Source organism: Tachyglossus aculeatus, chromosome 4 (genome assembly GCF_015852505.1).
Source record: "Tachyglossus aculeatus isolate mTacAcu1 chromosome 4, mTacAcu1.pri, whole genome shotgun sequence".
NCBI classification, from domain to species: Eukaryota; Metazoa; Chordata; class Mammalia; order Monotremata; family Tachyglossidae; genus Tachyglossus; species Tachyglossus aculeatus.
The window spans coordinates 101,221,658-101,242,219 of NC_052069.1; the positions used below are offsets into that span (position 1 = coordinate 101,221,658).

The 20,562-nt window shown below is 41.9% G+C and overlaps 1 protein-coding gene across 2 annotated transcripts in view; it reads left to right on the forward strand.

Moving 5' to 3' along the window:
• MAPKAP1 (MAPK associated protein 1) overlaps positions 1-20,562 on the forward strand; it is a 221,033-nt gene that overhangs the window by 85,303 nt on the left and 115,168 nt on the right. For both annotated transcript variants that reach the window (XM_038745168.1, XM_038745169.1), the window contains exon 5: positions 9,081-9,253. In XM_038745168.1, the coding sequence (XP_038601096.1) occupies positions 9,081-9,253 (173 nt within the window). The remainder of the gene's footprint in view (positions 1-9,080; positions 9,254-20,562) is intronic.

Below are 20,562 nucleotides of genomic sequence, written 5' to 3' on the forward strand. Positions count from 1 at the left end.
ATATATACATATATACAGGTGCTGTGGGGAAGGGAAGGATTCATTTTGCTATCTGAGCAGTGAGTCTTAAGCGGCTTGAAATAGAATATATTTACATCGGTCTGTGGTGTCTTAACAAAAATAATGGAGTTAATTTTTTCCATTAAAAAAAATTTGAACACTTGTTGGCTTAAGTAACTAAAAATCCCCCCCAGGGGTTGTGGACTCCCCCTGTAGAATAATAATAATAATGATGATGGCATTTGTTACAAGCGCTTACTATGTACTGTTCTAAGTGTTGGGGGGATACAAGGTAATCAGGTTGTCCCACGTGGAGCTGACAGTCTTAATCCCCATTTTCCAGATGAGGGAACTGAGGCCCAGAGAAGTGAAGTGACTTGCCCAAAGTTACACAGTCTGACAAGTGGCGGAGCCAGGGTTAGAACCCATGACCGCTGACTCCCAGCCCATGCTCTTTCCTCTGAGCCACGCTGCTTCCGTAGAATGCAAGCCTCTGGTGGGCAGGGATTGTGTCTGTCAACTCTGTTGCAGTGTACTCTTCCTAATAATACTAATAATAATAATAATGGCATTTGTTAAGCGCTTACTATGTGCAAAGCACTGTTCTAAGCGCTGGGGAAGTTACAAGGTGATCAGGTTGGCCCACCGGGGGCTCACAGTTTTAATCCCCGTTTTACAGATGGGGTAACTGAGGCACAGAGAAGTCAAGTGACTTGCCCAAAGTCACCCAGCTGACAGTTGGCGGAGCCAGGATTTGAACCCATGACCTCTGACTCCAAAGCCCGGGCTCTTTCCACTGAGCCACGCTGCTTCTTAGTGTTTAGGTCCGTCCGTTGCACATAGTAAGTGCTCTCTACCATTGCTTGGTTGATTAATTTACCACCGGGAGTTGTCCATATATATAAGGACACTATTTAAACCAGACATTTGCAGTGTTCAGAACACTGAGCCTTTTTGCCCCTCTTTCAACTAGGAGGCCTCGTGGGAAAACACACAGTTGGACCTTGGAGTCAGAGGACCTGAGTTCTAATCCTGGCTCTCCTTTCTGCTGTGACCTCTTTTTATTTTGGGGGGTATTGCTAAGCACTTACTGTGTGCCACGCACTACACTAAGCGCTGGGGTAGATACACGCTAATCAGGTTGGATGCCGTCCATGTCCCACATGGGGCTCACAGTCATAATCCCCATTTTAGAGATGAGGTAACTGAGACAAAGAGAAGTCCAAGGTCACAGAGCAGACGGATGGTGGAGCTGAGATTAGAACCCAGGTTCCCCCCCGCCCGTCCCCCTCTCCATCCCCCCAGCCTTACCTCCTTCCCTTCCCCACAGCACCTGTATATATGTGTATATGTTTGTACATATTTATTACTCTATTTATTTTACTTGTACAGATCTATTCATTTTATTTTGTTAATATGTTTGGTTTTGTTCTCTTGTCTCCCCCTTCTAGACTGTGAGCCCACTGTTGGGTAGGGACCGTCTCTCTATGTTGCCAACTTGTCCTTCCCAAGCGCTTAGTACAGTGCTCTGCACACAGTAAGCGCTCAATAAATACGATTGATTGATTCTGACTTCCAGGCCTGTGCTTCATCCACTAGGCCAGCTGCTTTTCTAGTGACCTCGGGCAAGTCACTTTACTTCTCTTCCCCAGTTTACTCCTCTGTAAAATGGGGATAAAATCCTACCGCCTCCTACTTAGGCGGTGAGCCTTGGCGGGGCAGGGACTGTAATCGACCCAATTGTCTTGTATCTACCCGCTTAGCACAGTGCTTGGCACATAATAATAATAATAATAATGATAATAATAGCATTTATTAAGCACTTACTATGTGCAAAGCACTGTTCTAAGCACTGGGGAGGTTATGAGGAGATCAGGTTGTCCCACGGGGGGCTCACAGTCTTCATCCCCCCCTTCCTTCCTCTCCCCTTCGTCCCCCTCTCCATCCCCCCATCTTACCTCCTTCCCTTCCCCGCAGCACCGTATATATGTATATATGTTTGTACATATTTATTACTCTCTTTATTTATTTTACTTGTACATATCAATTCTATTTATTTTATTTTGTTAGTGTGTTTGGTTTTGTTCTCTGTCTCCCTCTTTTAGACTGTGAGCCCACTGTTGGGTAGGGACTGTCTCTATATGTTGCCAACTTTTACTTCCCAAGCGCTTAGTACAGTGCTCTGCACACAGTAAGCGCTCAATAAATACGATTGATCGATTGATTGATCCCCATTTTACATATTGAGGAAACGGAGATCCAGAGAAGTGAAGTGACTTGCCCGAAGTCACACAGCTGACAAGTGGCGGAGCCGGGATTCGAACCCACGACCCCTGACTCCAAACCCCGTGCTCTTTCCGCTGAGCCACGCTGCTTTTACAGGTATCATAAAACAAAAACAAAAGCCCACAACCTTAAAGCTAACCCACATCTAGACCTCATAGTGAGCCAGAAACAGATCCATTTACCTTGGCTGCCCTTCCCTGTGGGAAAATAATTGGTTTAGATATCAGTCACTCTCTTGAGGGCATTATTGGGAACAAAGGCAGTCACTTTGGGAATTAAGAAAAGGGAGGAAAGGGGCTAGCTTGTTGGAGGGGAAATAACCACTTTGAAGGGTGTTAGGATGAAGTGATCATCAGCACTTAGAACAGTGCTCAGCGCTTAGAACAGTGCTTTGCACATAGCGCTTAATAAATGCCATTATTATCACTAGTATTATTATTATTGTTATTATTATTATTATTAGGATTAGCAGCAAAAGTGGCAGTTTACCTGCAAACTCTGTGGAAGGAAACCAGATGCCGGGAGCCTGGAAGCTAAGGGTTCTCTGTTAAGGGTAGGAAGAGCCCGATCTGGGATATCTGCAAATTAGAAGAAAACCTCTGACATCATCGAAGGGAAGTAAGACGAACTGGAAGAGGGGAAAAAGTCACCTTTTTGTATAGGGTTCGGCATTTGCCCCTGTTTCTTTCACAGAGTGATCGTGCACATATTTTATTGCTTAACCTCTATGTAGAAATCTGTAGGGTGTTCAAGTCTCACAGATGGTAAAGCGTCTTACGTGGCAATTTAGAGTTAACTTGAAACTATTTCTAAAACAGCTAATATCCCTAACCACTAGAGCCTGAGAGACTCAAGGCTGAGCAGGGACAGGAAAGAGAAACTTCCCTGAGCTCCCAGCATCTAACCTGCCCTCAGGAATGGGATTGGCCATCTGGGCCCCTTGCCTCTGGGATTTAAACCTGTTGTCATAGCATGATACAGACAATTTAAGGGGAGAATTTGAGATTCTCTGGCATGGAGTCCCAGGAGATCAATCCTTGCATCCATGTGAATAATCCCAGAATAGCCTATTAAATAAGTAATCTTCTATTTTTATGGCACTGGCATCTCTTCACAAAGTTGTAGTTTTTACTCAACCCAACGTTGCAGAGATTATGCTTCTTCATAATTTTCCCGAGTGTCGGAACTGATCTCCCTCGCTAAATATTTCTTTAGGGCATTTTTTTCCTCTTCTAAAATAGTATGAATGGGTATTGCAGATGTAATATTTTGAGTGGGTGGGAAGAAGTACTTTAAAATATACGTTTTGTCATCATAACTTCTACTAGGAACGTTATCCTTTTGCGCTCCAATATCTATACCGGGGATTTCCAAAACGGGTGATGGGCTACTGAAGAGGTATTGTAGAGGAGATTAGCAAATGAATTCAAAGCAATGGAAGTAAATTAGCACAGAGGCTTCATTTTTTGTGGCCCAAGTACCGCAGATCCCAAAGAAACCTTGAGTGGACATGTGATTGAGCCCTCAGGCTTTAGGAGGCAGTTGGCTCAGTGGTCTTGGTAAAAAAAAATATATATATATATATATTCCAGAGATGGAAACTCCACAGATTGCCTCAGCACAATAAACTACACCAGAGTTTTGTCTCCTTTATAGCCAAGAAATTTGGTATTCCAACTGCACTGTATTATTGCAGTTTCGAACATATTCTCTCATTCTAGACATTATGACCCCTTTTATCTTAGCCTTCTTTTTTCTGAGCAAGTCAACCCCAGTTCTGTGACCGTTCCTCACAGGACTCATTTGTTGCTTTTATGTGGGCCATTTCTAGGCAAACCACAATCCTTTTTAAGGCTCAAGTGGAAACAATTTATAAAGGAAATGTACACTGAGGCTTCCAAAATATATGGTTAATTTTCCACACACAAAATCCATATGCAGTAACTCTGCCCATCTCTCGGCCTTCCCACTGCTTAAGGAACAAACCAATTCTCAAAGCCAGAATTTCTTTCTTCCCACTTCTTCCCCTTGTCCCTCAAAGAAAGTTTAGGTTAGCGAAGGATGTTTTCGTTCCACCCTGTAGTTAACAAAGGCTTTGGGAGACTGAATTGTTCTCGCAGAGCAAAATGACAAGGAAAAATTGACACGGGGGGCAAGAGAGAGACCACCTCCTGTCTCCCACTCTGTTTTGGCTTCACGAATCAGATAAAATGATACAAACAAGCAGCAAAACCAGGAAGATAAGGGTAATCTCAGCACCTGCACATGTAAACATTGCCATTTGCACAAAGGGGACACAAAGAATCAAAAAACATGTGCTGTCTCTGGCTTGGAATTCCCTCCCTCCTCACATCCGCCCAACTAGCTCTCTTCCCCCCTTCAAATCCCTACTGAGCGCTCACCTCCTCCAGGAAGCCTTCCCAGACTAAGCCTCCCTTTTCCTCCGCTCCTCCTCCCCTCCCTCTGCTCTACCCGCTTCCCTGCCCCACAGCACTTGTGTATATTTGTACACATTTATTATTCTATTTATTTTATTAATACTGTGTATATGTCTATAATTCTTTTTATCTATTTTGTTGCTAATGATGCCTGTCTACCCCTTCCAGACTGTGAGCCTATTGTTGCCCAATTGTATCTGTTGCCAAATTGTACTTTCCAAGCGCTTAGTACAGTGCTCTGCACATATGATTTATTGAAGGAAGGAAGGAAGGAAGGAATCTAGAAAGGGATGGTAGGAGGAAGATGGGGAGATAATGAGGATCAGGGATACATGGGTATGTTTAAAATTGGTGGGAAAGAGCCACTGGAGAGTGAGTGGCTGAAGATCATCATCATCAATCGTATTTATTGAGCGCTTAGTGTGTGCAGAGCACTGTACTAAGCGCTTGGGAAGTACAAGTTGGCAACATATAGAGGCAGTCCCTACCCAACAGTGGGCTCACAGTCGAAAAGGGGGAGACAGAGAACAAAACCAAACATACTAACAAAATAAAATAAATAGAATAGATATGTACAAGTAAAATAAATAAATAGAGTAACAAATATGTACAAACATATATACATATATACAGGTGCTGTGGGGAAGGGAAGGAGGTAAGATGGGGGGATGGAGAGGGGGAGAGGAAGGAAGGGAAGGTGAAGATGAAGATGGCAGTCAGGGAGGTAAGAAGGGAGAGGGCATGTGTTTTAATCACTCAACTAATCACATTTGTTGAGTGCTTACTATGGGCAGAGCACTGTACTAAGCGCTTAGGAGAGTACAATATAGCCGAGTTGGTGGGCCAGGGGTCGACGGCGGGACAGGCGAGAACGAGGCACAGTGAGGAGGTTAGCGGCAGAGAAGCGGAGTGTGCAGGCTGAGATGTAGCAGCATGGCTCAGTGGAAAGAGCGCGGGCTTTGGAGTCAGAGGTCATGGGTTCGAATCCCAGCTCTGCCAATTGTCAGCTGCGTGACTTTGGGCAAGTCACTTCACTTCTCTATACCTCAGTTACCTCATCTGTAAAATGGGGATCAAGACTGTGAGCCCCCTGAGGGACAACCTGATCACCGTGTAACCTCCCCAGAGCTTAGAACCGTGCTTTGCATGTAGTAAGCGCTTACTAAATGCCATTATTATTACTATTATTATTATTATTATTATTATTCTTAGGTAGTAGAGAAGGGAGGTGAGGTGGTGGGGGTGGTGGTGAGGTGATGGAGAGCTTTGAAGCCAGTAGTGACGAGTTTTTGCTTCATACGGAGGTTGATAGGTAACCACTGGAGATTTTGAGGGAAACTAGCGTCTCTTAGGCCACCTGTAAGGAAATTTAAGTTCTAAGAGGCCTAAGAGGCCTAAGGCCACCTCTTAGGCCACCATCTTCTTGCTAAACCCAGTGGCTCTGTGGGGTAGATACAAGCTAATCAGGTTGGACACAGTGCCTGTCCCACACAGGGCTCACAGTCTTAATCCCAGTTTTACAGATGAGGGAACTGGGGCCCAAGTGAAGTGACTTGCCCAAGATCACACAGCAGACAAATCGTGGAGCCAGGATTAGAACCCAGGTCCTTCTGAGTTCCAGGCCCGTTCTCTCTCCACTAAGCCGTGCTGATACCTGTTCTCCCTCCTACTTAGGTTTTGAACCCCATGTGGGATAAAGGCTGTATTTGGTCTGATTAATTTTTATCTGCCCCAGTGTTTAGGACAGTGCTTGACACATAATAATTGCTTAAAAAATGCCATTTACCAAAAAAAGTGTAATTCAAGATTTAACTGTACTTCTCATTTCTTGGAGAGAGCATAGGAAAGAACACAGGCCTGGCAGAGCAGCGTGGCTCAGTGGAAAGAGCCCGGGCTTCGGAGTCAGAGGTCATGGGTTCAAATCCCGGCTCTGCCAATTGCCAGCTCTGTGACTTTGGGCAAGTCACTTCACTTCTCTGAGCCTCAGGTCCCTCATCTGTAAAATGGGGATTAAGTCTGTGAGCTCCCCGTGGGACAACCTGATCACCATGTAACCTCCCCAGCGCTTAGAACAGTGCTTTGCACAAAGCAAGCACTTACTAAATGCTGTCATTATTATTATTATTATTATCTAAGTTCTAAACCTGGTTCCACTTGCTTTCCTGCTGTGTGACCTTGGGCAAGTCACTTAACTTTTCCGTGCCTCAGTTTCCTCATCTGTAAAGTGGAGACTAAATACTTGTTCTCCCTCTTTCTTAAACAGGGATCTTCATGTGAGACAGGGGCTGTGTCCGATCAGCTTATGTTGGTATATACCCCGGCACCTAGTGTTGTGCTTGGCATATAGTGCTTAACAAATACCATTATTATTATTAGCGTTACTAACATCATCATCATCCTCTGTGAATGCATCCTAGTACTATGATGGTTTTAATAATGGCACTTTTATTTTTGATTCATGGACTGTATCATCGTAGGCCTGTTGGGAAAGGAAGTTTGCAGTGGAAAAAAATCAGGTCATCTGAGCTAAGTTTCTTTTAGCAAATTGATGTGATCCTTTTTATGAGATATAATTGCTTTCAAGAGTCCCTTCCCCTTAAAAAACAATCAGCGCTGTTGCCAAAAATTTGAGGAACTTTTTCCTTAAATTTTTAACATTGATAGAATATGGCTGTGTCTTAAAATTAGTAAGAAAATGGGAAGACTGCAGGTGATTTAATAAACAACGAGAGTGTTGGAGTAAAAGCCATTCGTAAAACTTCGTGATTCCCTATGTTTTGCCATTTAGTGGCACAGGGAAGCCAGTGCAGTTCTAATTGATTCTGAATATTGACTTCCATTGTGATCAGTAATTTTAGATATAATTGTTTTGAGATACGATGTGTTACTTGATAAATGGATTTTGAAAGTGTCTGACAAACAGGGATTGTCAATTTGTTTCTATTTTTACGTGAACTGAAATATAAATCTATAGTATTCATATATCATGGAAAACGTTATACTGGATAGGGCAGCCTAGTTTAAACTACAGAAGGAGCGGTGGTAACACAGTAGCATTAAAAAGTGGGTTTAAGGAAGCGCAAATTAAATAGTTTGGAAACCATTGCTCTGAATTTATGTAGCCAGTCTCCAGCAAGCTGATCAATCATACTTATCATGTTTAAAATTAAGGAATGAGATTTAAATATTGGGGGTTTTTTTTGCTGTGTTTTTTCTTTCAGTAATGTCTTTCTTCTGCTGTACTTAAAATGTTTATCATGAGTTAGTGGATTTTTTTAATTTATAAAATAAGATTATCGCAATGTTAGTAATCTAGTTGGTGATCACTTAGTTTGTTGTCCCATGTGGGACAGGGACCCTGGCCAACCTGATTATCTACCCCAGTACATAGAAGAGTGCTTGACGCCTAATATGGCTTAACACATATAATAATGATAATAATTGTAAGAGAATTTGAAATTTTTCCATCGAAAAGAAAATTATTGGTTTAAAATAATCTTATCAGTATGTAAGCAATCTATTCTGGACTTTATACTTCATATGTATGTCACGCTTTTGTCTCCCCAGTGCCAAATCATTTTTATGCACTAAATTTCAGTGAAATTGATCCTCCTTGGTTATCTCTGATGATCTAAAAATGTCTGAATGCGAGCTGTCATGTAAATTTTTTGTTGTTGTGGTACTGACATTGAGGTATTTCAGAAATGGGCTTTGTGTTTCCTCAGTATGCGTCGTGTAATTGTTGTCTGAAATGAGGAAATACTGTAGTTTTAGAAAATTCTGGATCTTATTGGGAATGATGGTTAAAGGAGTAATAGAGTTCTTCACTATGTATATCCTGAAGAATGAAAATTATGCAGGTTTGCACAGAGTAACTTTTTACACCATCGTCACCCCTTAGTCTCTCTTATCTTGGTTAGCTAATCCAGTTATTTAATTTTTCATCCTAAAATCTAGTTAAGAATGCAGTGTGATTAGTGTACGTCCTTTATAGAGAGGGATTGGGATCTTTTCTTATTGGGAATGATGGTTAAAGGAGTAACAGAGTAATAGAGGAGGAGTAATAGAGGAGGAGTAATAGAGGAGGAGGAGTAATAGAGTTCTTCACTATATATTACCTGAAGAATGAAGATTATGCAGGTTTGCACAGAGTAATTTTTTTACACCATCAGGTCACCCCTTAGTGTCTCTCGTCTTGGTTAGCTAATCCAGTTATTCAATTTTTCATCCTAAAATCCAGTTAAGAACGCAGTGTGATTAGTGCATGTCCTTTATAGAGAGGGACTGGGGAGATATGGGTGATGGGTGAGGCTTGGCTTTGGCATTATGTTCTAATGGAATGTGTTTTGTCAACAGGGTCACATAGGTACAACTGCAACCAAAAAAATTGATGTCTACCTCCCACTGCACACAAGCCAAGACAAACTGTTGCCAATGACAGTGGTGACAATAGCTAACGCCAAGGTGCATGACCTGATTGGACTAATATGCTGGCAGTACACCAGTGAAGGACGGGAGCCGAAGCTCAAGTAATTTGTTCCTTTCTTATCTTTCTATTGTTTTAGTTCAGATTTTTTTCCTTCCCATCTGACTTTGCAAAATAGATGGGATTATCTTGCCAATATTTATCTTAAATAAATGTTAGGACAGAACCCCCAACTTCATCACCATTTTCCTAGGAATGATGTACACCTACTCATCTTTATATATATATATATATATATATATATATATATATATATATATTTCCTATTAACTGTTTGCTCTAAATAATAAATGCATAAAGCCAGATAAGCCAAATAAGAATCAATCAATCAAATGTTGTGGGCAGGGAATGGCACTGTTTATTGCTGTATTATACTTTCCCAAGCGCTTCGTACAGTCCTCTGCACACAGTGAAGTGCTCAATAAATATGATTAAATGAATGAATGGTATTTATTGAATGCTTACTATGTGCAGAGTACTGTACTAAGTGCTTGGAAGAGTACAACAGAATTCGGAGACATGTTCCCTACCTATAACAAGCTTCATTCTAGAGGAAATAGAATATTTTCTTATCCTGGGTGTAAAAATAAAAAGCAGCCACCCCACTTTTTGTCTGCCATTGATGGACAGCTTTTTATGTACCTGGTAGTGTGTGTTATACCACAGTGTCCTGGGCCCAGAAAAAGCTATAATAATGATGGTATTTTGTTAAGCACTAACAAGCACTAAGCCACGCTGCTGTTTCTATAGGAATTAGTGTTCTTTTTCAAGCGCACCTGTTGAAATCAATCAATCAATCAATCAATCATATTTATTGAGCGCTTACTATGTGCAGAGCACTGTACTAAGCGCTTGGGAAGTACAAATTGGCATCACATAGAGACAGTCCCTGCCCAACAGTGGGCTCACAGTCTAAAAGGGGGAGACAGAGAACAGAACCAAACATACCAACAAAATAAAATAAGTAGGCTAGAAATGTACAAGTAAAATAAATAAATAAATAAATAAATAAATAGAGTAGGTATTCAGGGTACTTCAAGGGGCCTAAAGTAGGTTGCCTGTTTTTCACTAGGCTTGGGTTGCCATTGCTTAGCTAGACTGACTTAGCGAAGGTTATAGGTTTTTGAGAGCTCCTACTTTTACATTCTGATCTGATTTTCCTCTTTAACTTAACCTTCTGCTGTTTTACCCACTTCTGAGGTACACAGATTCCAGTCTTCTATTTTGATGCACCCGCTCAGTTTGAAAAGGCGTTTATATGAAATGTCTTTTATTGAGAAGGTGCAGAGCCTTTCTTCCCCTGGTCATTGGGGAAATCTGGATTTATGTTTCTAACTTTAAATCTTATAAATTTGTATATCATATATATGTAGAGCATATATAATGCACATACAGCTGTGCATTGAAAAAAGTGGGCAATGTGCTAAGACGCAGCATGGGAGATTGTACCTGCATATTACATTGCCTGTGTATCAGCGTGGGGAGTCATAGAGAGAGCATGTTTAAAACACTCCCTTCAGAGCAAGGGATTTCTGATGCTAATGAGGGCTTGAGGGAATGCATTTGAAGTGAGCAGGGGCTGTAAGAAAAAACCCAGCATTAAAATTCAGTAGTAGTATTGTGGAACAGCATTAAAAGAAGAATATTATATTAAGATTTAAGCTGTGCAAAACGGAACAAGTGACTACAAATCGAGAAAGCCCGGCCCTTATCGTACTCTCCCAAGCGCTTAGTACGGTGCACTGCACACAGTAAGGGCTCAGGAAATACATTTGATTGATTGAGAATGGACTAGGAGACAAAAAGTCTCCTTATCCTGGGCTCAGGCTAGGACCCTGAGCTTTCACTTGGAAAAGGTATGGAAAAAGGGAGAACTAAGAGCAAAATTAAAATGCCCCAAGTAAGCTATCAGTTGGTACTCCCCAAATACTCATCAAGCTAAGAGAGAAACTAACTGCATGTCCTTGGGTTAGGCCAGGACCCAAGTAGGAGCGACCATTTCTTCAGAGGGTCACCAAACAGACAGAAGCTCTTCGGAAATTTGCGCAGCCCCTTATATAGACCTGACTCCATTCCAGAGGTGGGGATTGCTCCCATCCTTGGAAGTGGAGGTCAACACCTTCCACAAAGCTGGGGAATTTGGCCTCTTGAAAGATGTAGTTTTCTCTCCCTCCCGACAACTCTCTTGTCACCCTTCAGTAGAACCTCTGATTCAATGCTTTGAAATCACACCGCTCTTTCCAAAGACTAACACAGCGCAGTCCAACACTGTACAGAAGTTGTGAATTTCTTTGTGCATTTGTGGTCTCACTTAAAACTTAAACTTCTCGAGTAACCCAAATCTCCTCATTAATTGTGAAGGTCTCCTAAAGGCTCTTCCTGGACTTATTGATCTTCTTGCAAATATATTTGCATGGTTTAACTGATCTCCTCTGAGCAGACTGTTCCCAAATGTACATTTCCAAACCCAATTCTCCCTTTCTGTCCAGGCCTATATTTTTTGCTGTGTCCAAGACATCACATAGTTAATTCATTTGTTAACGAAGGTTCAGTGTCCAAACGGGTTTTATTATTTCTCACCCCCACCCAGCACACTCTCAGACTCTGAGGCCCGGATGGGATGGGCCATTTCTAATCTGATTGTCTGGTATCTACCCCCATATTTGGCACCGAAGTCCTTAATAAATACCATCATTAAAGTGTGGCTGCAATGCCAGGAGGCTGATTTTGTTCCAACACTTCATTTTTGTTGTCCTGTCTTGCCTTTGTGATCTTGTCTTGCCATTTGATATTGAAGAGTGACATAAATGATGCTGATGGAACTGCTAAAGGAGTTGGACAAGAGGTGGGGAAAATTGCTTAACTTCTCTGGGCCTCAGTTCCCACATCTGTAAAATGGGGATTAAGACTTTGAGCCCCACCTGATCCCCTTTGTATCTACCCCAGCGCTTAGGACAGTGCTTTGCATATAGTAAGTGCGTAACAAATACCATCATTATTATTATATCAGGAGGTGACTGTACAGGATGAGGGATCAAACTTGATTGTGGTTTTTAGAAATTTTCATGTGCTTATGTTTAGTAGCTTTGTAGACTTTTAATATCTATTATGTATTAATGACCTCTTTGCTAGAACAAAAATCCCCTTTCAAATGTGTTTGCTTATAAAATTTTTTCCAAGAGAATGTTTTGTCATTGGCATTGTTTTGGTGATTAATCAGAACACTCTAATGAAATGAAATTTTTCCCTACATTCAATATCGGTATTGCTGATATCCACGATATGCGTTCTGGTCTAAAAAATAATTAACTTCCTATCTTAGCAATATTATGAAGCAGCAAGAGAATATTATACTCCAGAAGCTGTGGCACAAGGAAAGCCTAGTTGTGACGAGATATTCAGCTTTTTTTTGCATTTGAGGGACTCTCTTCTTCAGCATACTTGTATTTATAAAATTCAGCCAGTTATGTTTCGGTTTAAATTTGTACTGGGATGCTCTGTTGAAATTTGAGTCTTGCCAGCTTCATGGAGGATGCTTTATAGAGCTGTGAAAATTGATTTGTTTATTCAGGAGGTGCAAAACTCTAACAAATAACATTGCTGTTTCGTACAATTTTAGCACAGTTGAAGAGGAGGATGTACATAGTCACTTACTGAGGGTATTTAATTCAATTCCCCCCACCTTCAAGAGTATTTAATTCAATTTTTCCCCCCCAAACACAGGAGAATGGAATGGTAGGAGTCCACAGAGGGTGCCCACCATAAACTTGTAAACAGGGCAGTGGGGAATTAATTGCCCAGCCCACACACCCTATCTAGAGAAGCCAAATTACACCCCCTCACAACCTTCAATCAATCGTATTTATTGAGTGCTTCCTGTGTGCAGAGCACTGTACTAAGTGCTTTGTAACTAGCACTGTGACTGTCCATACCCTAAGCCCCTGTTACGGGAATGGGTCTGCTGGTGTGCGTGGGCTCTTCGGCAGCCACTGGGACATAGCGCTGCATCAGCCTTCTCTCTGATCTCCCATTCTCTTGTCTCTCTCCACTTCAATCCATACTTCATGCTGCTGTCCGGATTATCTTTGTCCAGAAATGCTCGGGGCATATTACTCCCCTCCTCAAAAACCTCCAATGGCTACCAATCAATCTGCGCATCAGGCAGAAACTCCTCACCCTGGGCTTCAAGGCTGTCCATCCCCTCGCCCCCTCCTACCTCACCTCCCTTCTCTCCTTCTACTGCCCAGCCCGCACCCTCCGCTCCTCCGCCACTAATCTCCTCACTGTACCTCGCTCTCGCCTGTCCCGCCATCACCCCCAGTGCACGTCATCCCCCGGGCCTGGAATGCCCTCCCTCTGCCCATCCGCCAAGCTAGCTCTCTTCCTCCCTTCAAGGCCCTATTGAGAGCTCACCTCCTCCAGGAGGCCTTCCCAGACTTCCCCTTCCTTCCTCTCCCCCTCGTCCCCCTCTCCACCCCCCCATCTTACCTCCTTCCCTTCCCCACAGCACCTGTATATATGTATATATGTTTGTACATATTTATTACTCTTTATTTTACTTGTACATATCTATTCTATTTATTTTATTTTGTTAGTATGTTTGATTTGGTTCTCTGTCTCCCCCTTTTAGACTGTGAGCCCACTGTTGGGTAGGGACTGTCCCTATATGTTGCCAATTTGTACTTCCCAAGCGTTTAGTACAGTGCTCTGCACACAGTAAGCGCTCAATAAATACGATTGATGATGATGATGATGATGACCTCCTGCAGTAAGGATTTGGGACGGCTCTGTGGACCTCTGCGGAAGTCGCAGATCTCGAACTGGCCTGGTTTTCCTGCAGCTTGGAGCACCTAGGCTCAGGAAATCCAGCTAGTGAGTGTTCTTCGCCACACATCCTGAGAGGTGTGTGGCTTAAAATGCAGAGTGCTTACACTGGTCCTGCATTTTTCCAAAGAAAGCGGGCATGTCCTTAGCGGGTGACTTTCCATATTGGTGAGCAGGGACCTCCCCTTCAGTGAGGAAAGCTGATCTTGTTACCCGTCCGTACCTGCATGGCTCTCCAGGTTTCATTGCCACTGGGAGAATTAAACCTATTATTATCTAATGTCTTGCACCTTGAGTAGGCTTTTTCGTAGGGGACAGAGCATTTTCCTGGAATTCTTGGATTTTTGATGCTGGAATCCTTGGATTATGATGCTGGAATCCTTGGATTATGATGCTGGAATCCTTGGATTGTGATGCTGGAATTCTTGGATTATGATGCTGGAATTCGTGGATTCTTATTTCTTTGATTCTTGAACAAGATCGATGATGACTGTGCAGTTGGTCATGTTGGTTTTGTGATGAGAGTGGAATTTCAAAAGGAATTATGACTAATCACAGTGTAGGCGAAAGCACATTTTCTCATGCGGGATTTTTTAAAAATCCACACACGTTTACTGCCATCTGAAATTGGGGCTAGGGGGCCACATTTAGGATTTCATTTCAACGTTAGCTCTATTTTAAAAATAGTATTTATTCATTCATTCATTCAATCGTATTTATTGAGCGCTTACTGTGTGCAGAGCACTGTGCCAAGTGCTTGGGAAGTACAAGTCGGCAATATATAGAGATGGTCCCCACCCAGCAATGGGCTCACTGTTGCCAACTTGTACTTCCCAAGCGCGTAGTACAGTGCTCTGCAATCAATCAATCGTATTTATTGAGCGCTTACTGTGTGCAGAGCACTGTACTAAGCACTTGGTAAGTACAAATTGGCAACATATAGATACAGTCCCTACCCAACAGTGGGCTCACAGTCTACGCGCTCAATAAATACGATTGATTGATTGATTGATAGAAGGCACTATAATAAGCACTGGGCTAGGTACAAGTTAATCAGGTTGGACACAGTCCCTGTCCCACATAGGGCTCACAGTCTTAATCACCATTGTACAGATGAGGGAACTGAGGCCCAGAGAAGTGAAGCGACCTGCCCAGGGTCACACAGCAAACAAGTCGTCAAGGCAGGATTAGAACTCAGATCCTTCTGACTTCCCAGACGCATGGACAATCCACTACGTCACGCTTACTTGTAAAGTCATTGTCTGCAGAAGCACTCCAGGATTCCTGCCCTCTGAAGCTTTCTGAATTAGTTCAGGCAGGCAATGAATGTCATTTATTGAGTGCTTGCAGTGTGCAGGACACTGTACTAAGCAGGTGGGAGAGCACAAGTTGGTAGACAAGATCCCTGCCTACAAGGGAGACAGTCACTCATTAGTTGTGCAATTTATATATTCATATATATATATATATATGATTTCATGGCAGCAGCTAAGGGAAGAAACCAAGCAAACTGAAGACCAACTAAGGGAGTTTAACCCTTTTAACAACACTGGGTAGCCATTTCCATCTTGGCACATAAATTCAGATTAAATTGCTGCTACGTGGGAACATAAAGCTAATGCAAAAGATTGAGGAAGATCACACTCCTCGCCTTTAAGAGAATATTCATATTTGGTTGTCTCCTGGTAACTTGCATCATACTATACAGATTACCCTGGTATGGAGGAGTTGTGGAGGGGTTGTCAATGTTGATGACATACATTTATAACCGTTTTAGTCATTCCATTTCTTTTTACTTTAATATCCCTTAGTAAGAGGAAATCTTGGCAGTCCTGACTGATCAGCCTTGTTTCTGACCCCTTACATCTGAACTTCTGAGTCCTTACCCATCAGATCTTTCTCCGGCTAAGCTGTCTGACGTTTGCTTTATGGATTCTGCCTTCAATCAATCAATCATATTTATTGAGCGCTTACTGTGTGCAGAGCACTGTACTAAGCGCTTGGGAAGGACAAGGCGGCAACACATAGAGACAGTCCCTACCCAACAGCGGGCTCACAGTCTAGAAGGGGGAGACAGAGAACAAAACCAAACGTACTAACAAAATAAAATAGAATAGATATGTACATGTAATATAGAGTAATAAATATGTACAAACTTCACTATGATATGGGCCAACAATCAATCAATCATATTTATTGAGCGCTTACTGTGTGCAGAGCACTGTACTAAGCGCTTGGGAAGTACAAGTCAGACCAACAGACCCCAAATAACTGGGGTTCAAACTATCTCAGCATCGAAGGGTATTTGATTTTAGATTAGGAAAAACCAACCAACCATCCATTTCAGCCTGTTGGGCACTATAGACTTAGGTTTTTCACTTTTCAAGTTGGGTTGATTTTCACCTTGTAAAATGCATGCGTTGGAAAAAAATGGGATCTTTTTATCTGAATGTGCCTGAATTTACATGGGCCCATATACTCTACATTTCAGGGGGGGAATTTGTGTGTATAAAAACTAAATTTGATTGCAATTATGAAAAGGAAAATTGTGTATTCGGTAGTGTGAATTTTCAAAGCAGATGACTTTCATGCTCTGTTTCACAAGAAGTTTTATTGCATATGCAAATAGTAACTGAAATTCACAGTCACTGTATTCCAATGAAGCAGTTCTCTCCCAAGTTTGTCTCCCCTTCAGGATTTAGAGTAAACTATGGGATATTTTTGTGTTTTGAAAGGAGGCTCGCTTTTCCTCACATTCTACAGCCAGTGCTTCTTTTCTTTTATCTAAATCTAAATATTGCACCTCCGTGGTACAAAAACCTATAGAAACCTACTCAAAAAACAAAGACCGTGGTCACCGGTCAGAGAATACCAGAAAACTAAAAGGCCTCAAGAAAGAGAATTTCAAAGAAAAGGACAGTTGCAGTTGCCTGTTAAGGAGTTCACAGAATTGTCTGACATTCATTCATTCATCCAATCGCATTTATTTAGCGCTTACTGTGTGCAGTGCACTGTACTAAGCGCTTGGAAAGTACAATTAGGCAACAGATAGAGACAATCCCTGCCCAACAACGGGCTCACAGTCTAGAAAGGGGGAGACAGACGACAAAACAAAACAAGTAGGCAGGCATCAGCAGCATCAAAATAAATAGAATAATAAATACACATCATTAATAAAATAAATAGAATAATAATAGTGAGTGCATTTCGGTGGGGGTGGGATGTGGGGGTCCAGTCCCTAAAAACAGACCCGAAATAGCCGAGGATCGTAGACGACTGGTCAAAAGATTAAGGAGCTGCCTTCTGGGTCTCAGCCCTTAGAATAGGTTAGTATGACATTTTTTTTGTGTTAGGCCTCAAAATCATTATAAAAATGGAAATTTTGCGTGGTGAATCATTTCCCTCTCTACCTAGAATGGGTGGCCTATCATGTTCCTCTCAACCTCTGGGTTGTCACAGGATTGCAGATGTCTATCTGCTCAGGTTGATTTGCGGCATGATAAATAATTGGGACAGTCAATAGGAGTTTCCATCAGTATGCACTTGTTTTCTTATGCCACTACAAGCATGTTTTCCCTAAGTGTGTTTTAACTCCCAATTCGGTGGGCAGTGTACATTTTTATAGGGATACAATAGACATCTTAGTGAAATTTGACAGTAGATTTGCTGCTTTAACCCAAGTCCATAATTCCCCTTTCACTAGAAAGTAACGTCTAAGTGCTGTCAACAGTGCAGCCTTATGTTAATTTTATTTTCCTAAAGCTTATTCCTTCAGTATTACGAATGTGTATTTAAAGTTCAACACCAGTGATGCAAAGATATACCAGATCCCCTTACCATTTATAGGCTCATAAAAAGTCTCTTATAGCGATGCGGAAGTTGTAAAATTTATAGTGACAAACCTAGCTGGATTACTTTCTTGTTAGTCATCTATTTAGCAAATTTACAGTTTACATTAATATTAATGTGTCATTATTACCTGTTTTATATAATAAATACCTCTTAGTCATGACAGTGTGAGTATAGATTACCTGGAGTAAGCACTCTCAATAAGCACAGTTGCAACCAAAGGTTTGTGAATTAATTGGGAAAATTGCAAATCAGGTAGTCAGCGAAATAATTCATTGTCACATCTAATCAATAAACTTGGTAAATCAACTCATTTAATTCAAAAAATGATCTATATAGATCAAGCGACCAATTAAACAATTAGCATACACTTTGTAATTAATTAATGTAAGCATCAATCATGTAATTAAAACTCCAAATTTAAGCCGCAGAATTTAGAAGCATACCGCTTTATGAACATTTAGGCTATACTTCATGCCTCTGCAGCTACATAGTATGCTGGGAGATTTGCAACAAGAAACCATTCGAATCTGGAGCAGAGTGATTTAAACGAGCTCACATTTAAACGGGCCTTAATAAGAAAAGCCTTTGGAAAGGCAGAGGTCAGTTGAACTAGGGATTAGGTCTATAATACGTGGGCATAATAATAATATAATATAATATAATAATAGGGATATGTGGGCATTTTCTGAGGGCGTTTGAATTTTGCCGCAGATCAAAGATCAATCTTAGGTGAACATTTTGCAGGAGATTGGCAGGGATTTACCTCTGGTCAGGTAAGAAGTTAGGCCGGTATGAAATGGCACTGACTCTTTCAGCCCCTATCATATACCACGTAGTGCAATATGATTCAAAAAATGATCTATATAGATCAAGCGACCAATTAAACAATTAGCATACACTTTGTAATTAATTAATTTAAGCATCAGTCATGTAATTAAAACTCCAAATTTACGCCGCAGAATTTAGAAGCATACTGCTTTATGAACTTAGTGCATCTTTTAGACTGTGAGCCCACTGTTGGGTAGGGACTGTCTCTATATGTTGCCGATTTGTACTTCCCAAGTGCTCAGTACAGTGCTCCGCACACAGTAAGCGCTCAATAAATACGATTGATGATGATGATCAAAGCAAGAGTGGAATACTTAACCGTACCAGAGTAAAGGCTGCTTGTGAACACCGGCACTCCCTGAATAATCCCGCCCTGAAATCAATTCCAGTATCCCCTCTAGACTGTAAACTCACTGGGGGCAGAGAGCGTGTCTGTATATTATTAGAGTGTACCCTCCCAAACGCTTAGTACAGTGCTCTGCACACAGTAAGCACTCAATAGGATGGAAAGGATGAATTATCCGGCATAACCGGCGATCCTAATGGAGGAAGATCTGTCGATGGGGGTGTGGTTCCTGAGGGGCTGAGCACTGGGAATCCACACCCAGGGCATCCCGAGTGGAGGACAGGCCGGTTTCCCGGCCCCCGGCAGTCCCACTGAATCCGTTTCCAGCTCCATTCTGTCCCCAGCTTGGATCCCAAAGCAGAAATTGGCTACGGAAACACGTAGGGAGTTAAATTCACCTGGGCAGAATCTGGCCTTTGCAATGGTACAGTGTAACTTGTTTTCATTAATAGCATTATAAATAAATGAAGAGGTGTACGTTGGGGGTGGGGTGGGTGGGTATGTGATATATGTCCCATAAGGATTGTTTGATTTATGCCGAATGAAATGGTGTGTTTTTTCCAGGTTATAAATCCCAACAACCCATCACTACTTCACGTAGCAATTAATACACTACAGAGATTTTTGTCCAATAAATTAAGAGATGTGAGCTAGGCGACTTTTAAAAACAGAGGGGGGAAAAGCTCCATTGTGAATAAAAACTTATCAATCAGTCCGTGATATTTATTGAACACTTACTATGTGCAGAACGTTGTACCAAGTGCGTGGAAGGGTGTAATATAAAAGAGTTAGTAGACACCTTCCCTGCCCAGAATGAGCTTACAGTCTAGAGGGGGGCGAGAGACATTAAAATAAATTGCGGGTATGTATGCAAGGGCTGTGGGGTTGAGGGTGGCGTGAGCCCATCATCATCATCATCATCAATCGTATTTATTGAGCGCTTACTATGTGCAGAGCACTGTACTAAGCCCAGTGTGGGCAGGGATTGTCTCTCTTTATTGCTGCATTGTACTTTCCAAGTGCTCTGTACAGTGCTCCGCACACAGTAAGTGCTCAATAAATACAATTGAATGAATGAATAAGGGGTACAAATCCAAATGCAAGGGTGATGCAGGAGTGAGAGTAAGTAGGGAAAATGAGGGCTTAGTTGGGAAGGCCCCAGAGAAGTGGGGGCGGGGGGGGGGTCTAATAGATAATAATAATAATGATGGTATTTGTTAAGCACTTACTATGTGCAAAGCACTGTTCTAAGCACTGGATAGAGCATGGGCTTGGGAGTCAAGTTCCTGGGTCCTAATCCCAGCTCTGCCACTTGTCTGCTGCATGACCTTGGCCAAGTCACTTAACTTCTCTGTGCCTCATCTGGAAAATGGGGATTGACTCTGAGCCCCATGTGAGACACACATTGTGTCTAACCTGATTGGCTCATATAATAATAATAATAATAATAACAATGGTATTTGTTAAGAAGCAGCATGGCCCAGTGGAAGGAGCATGGGCTT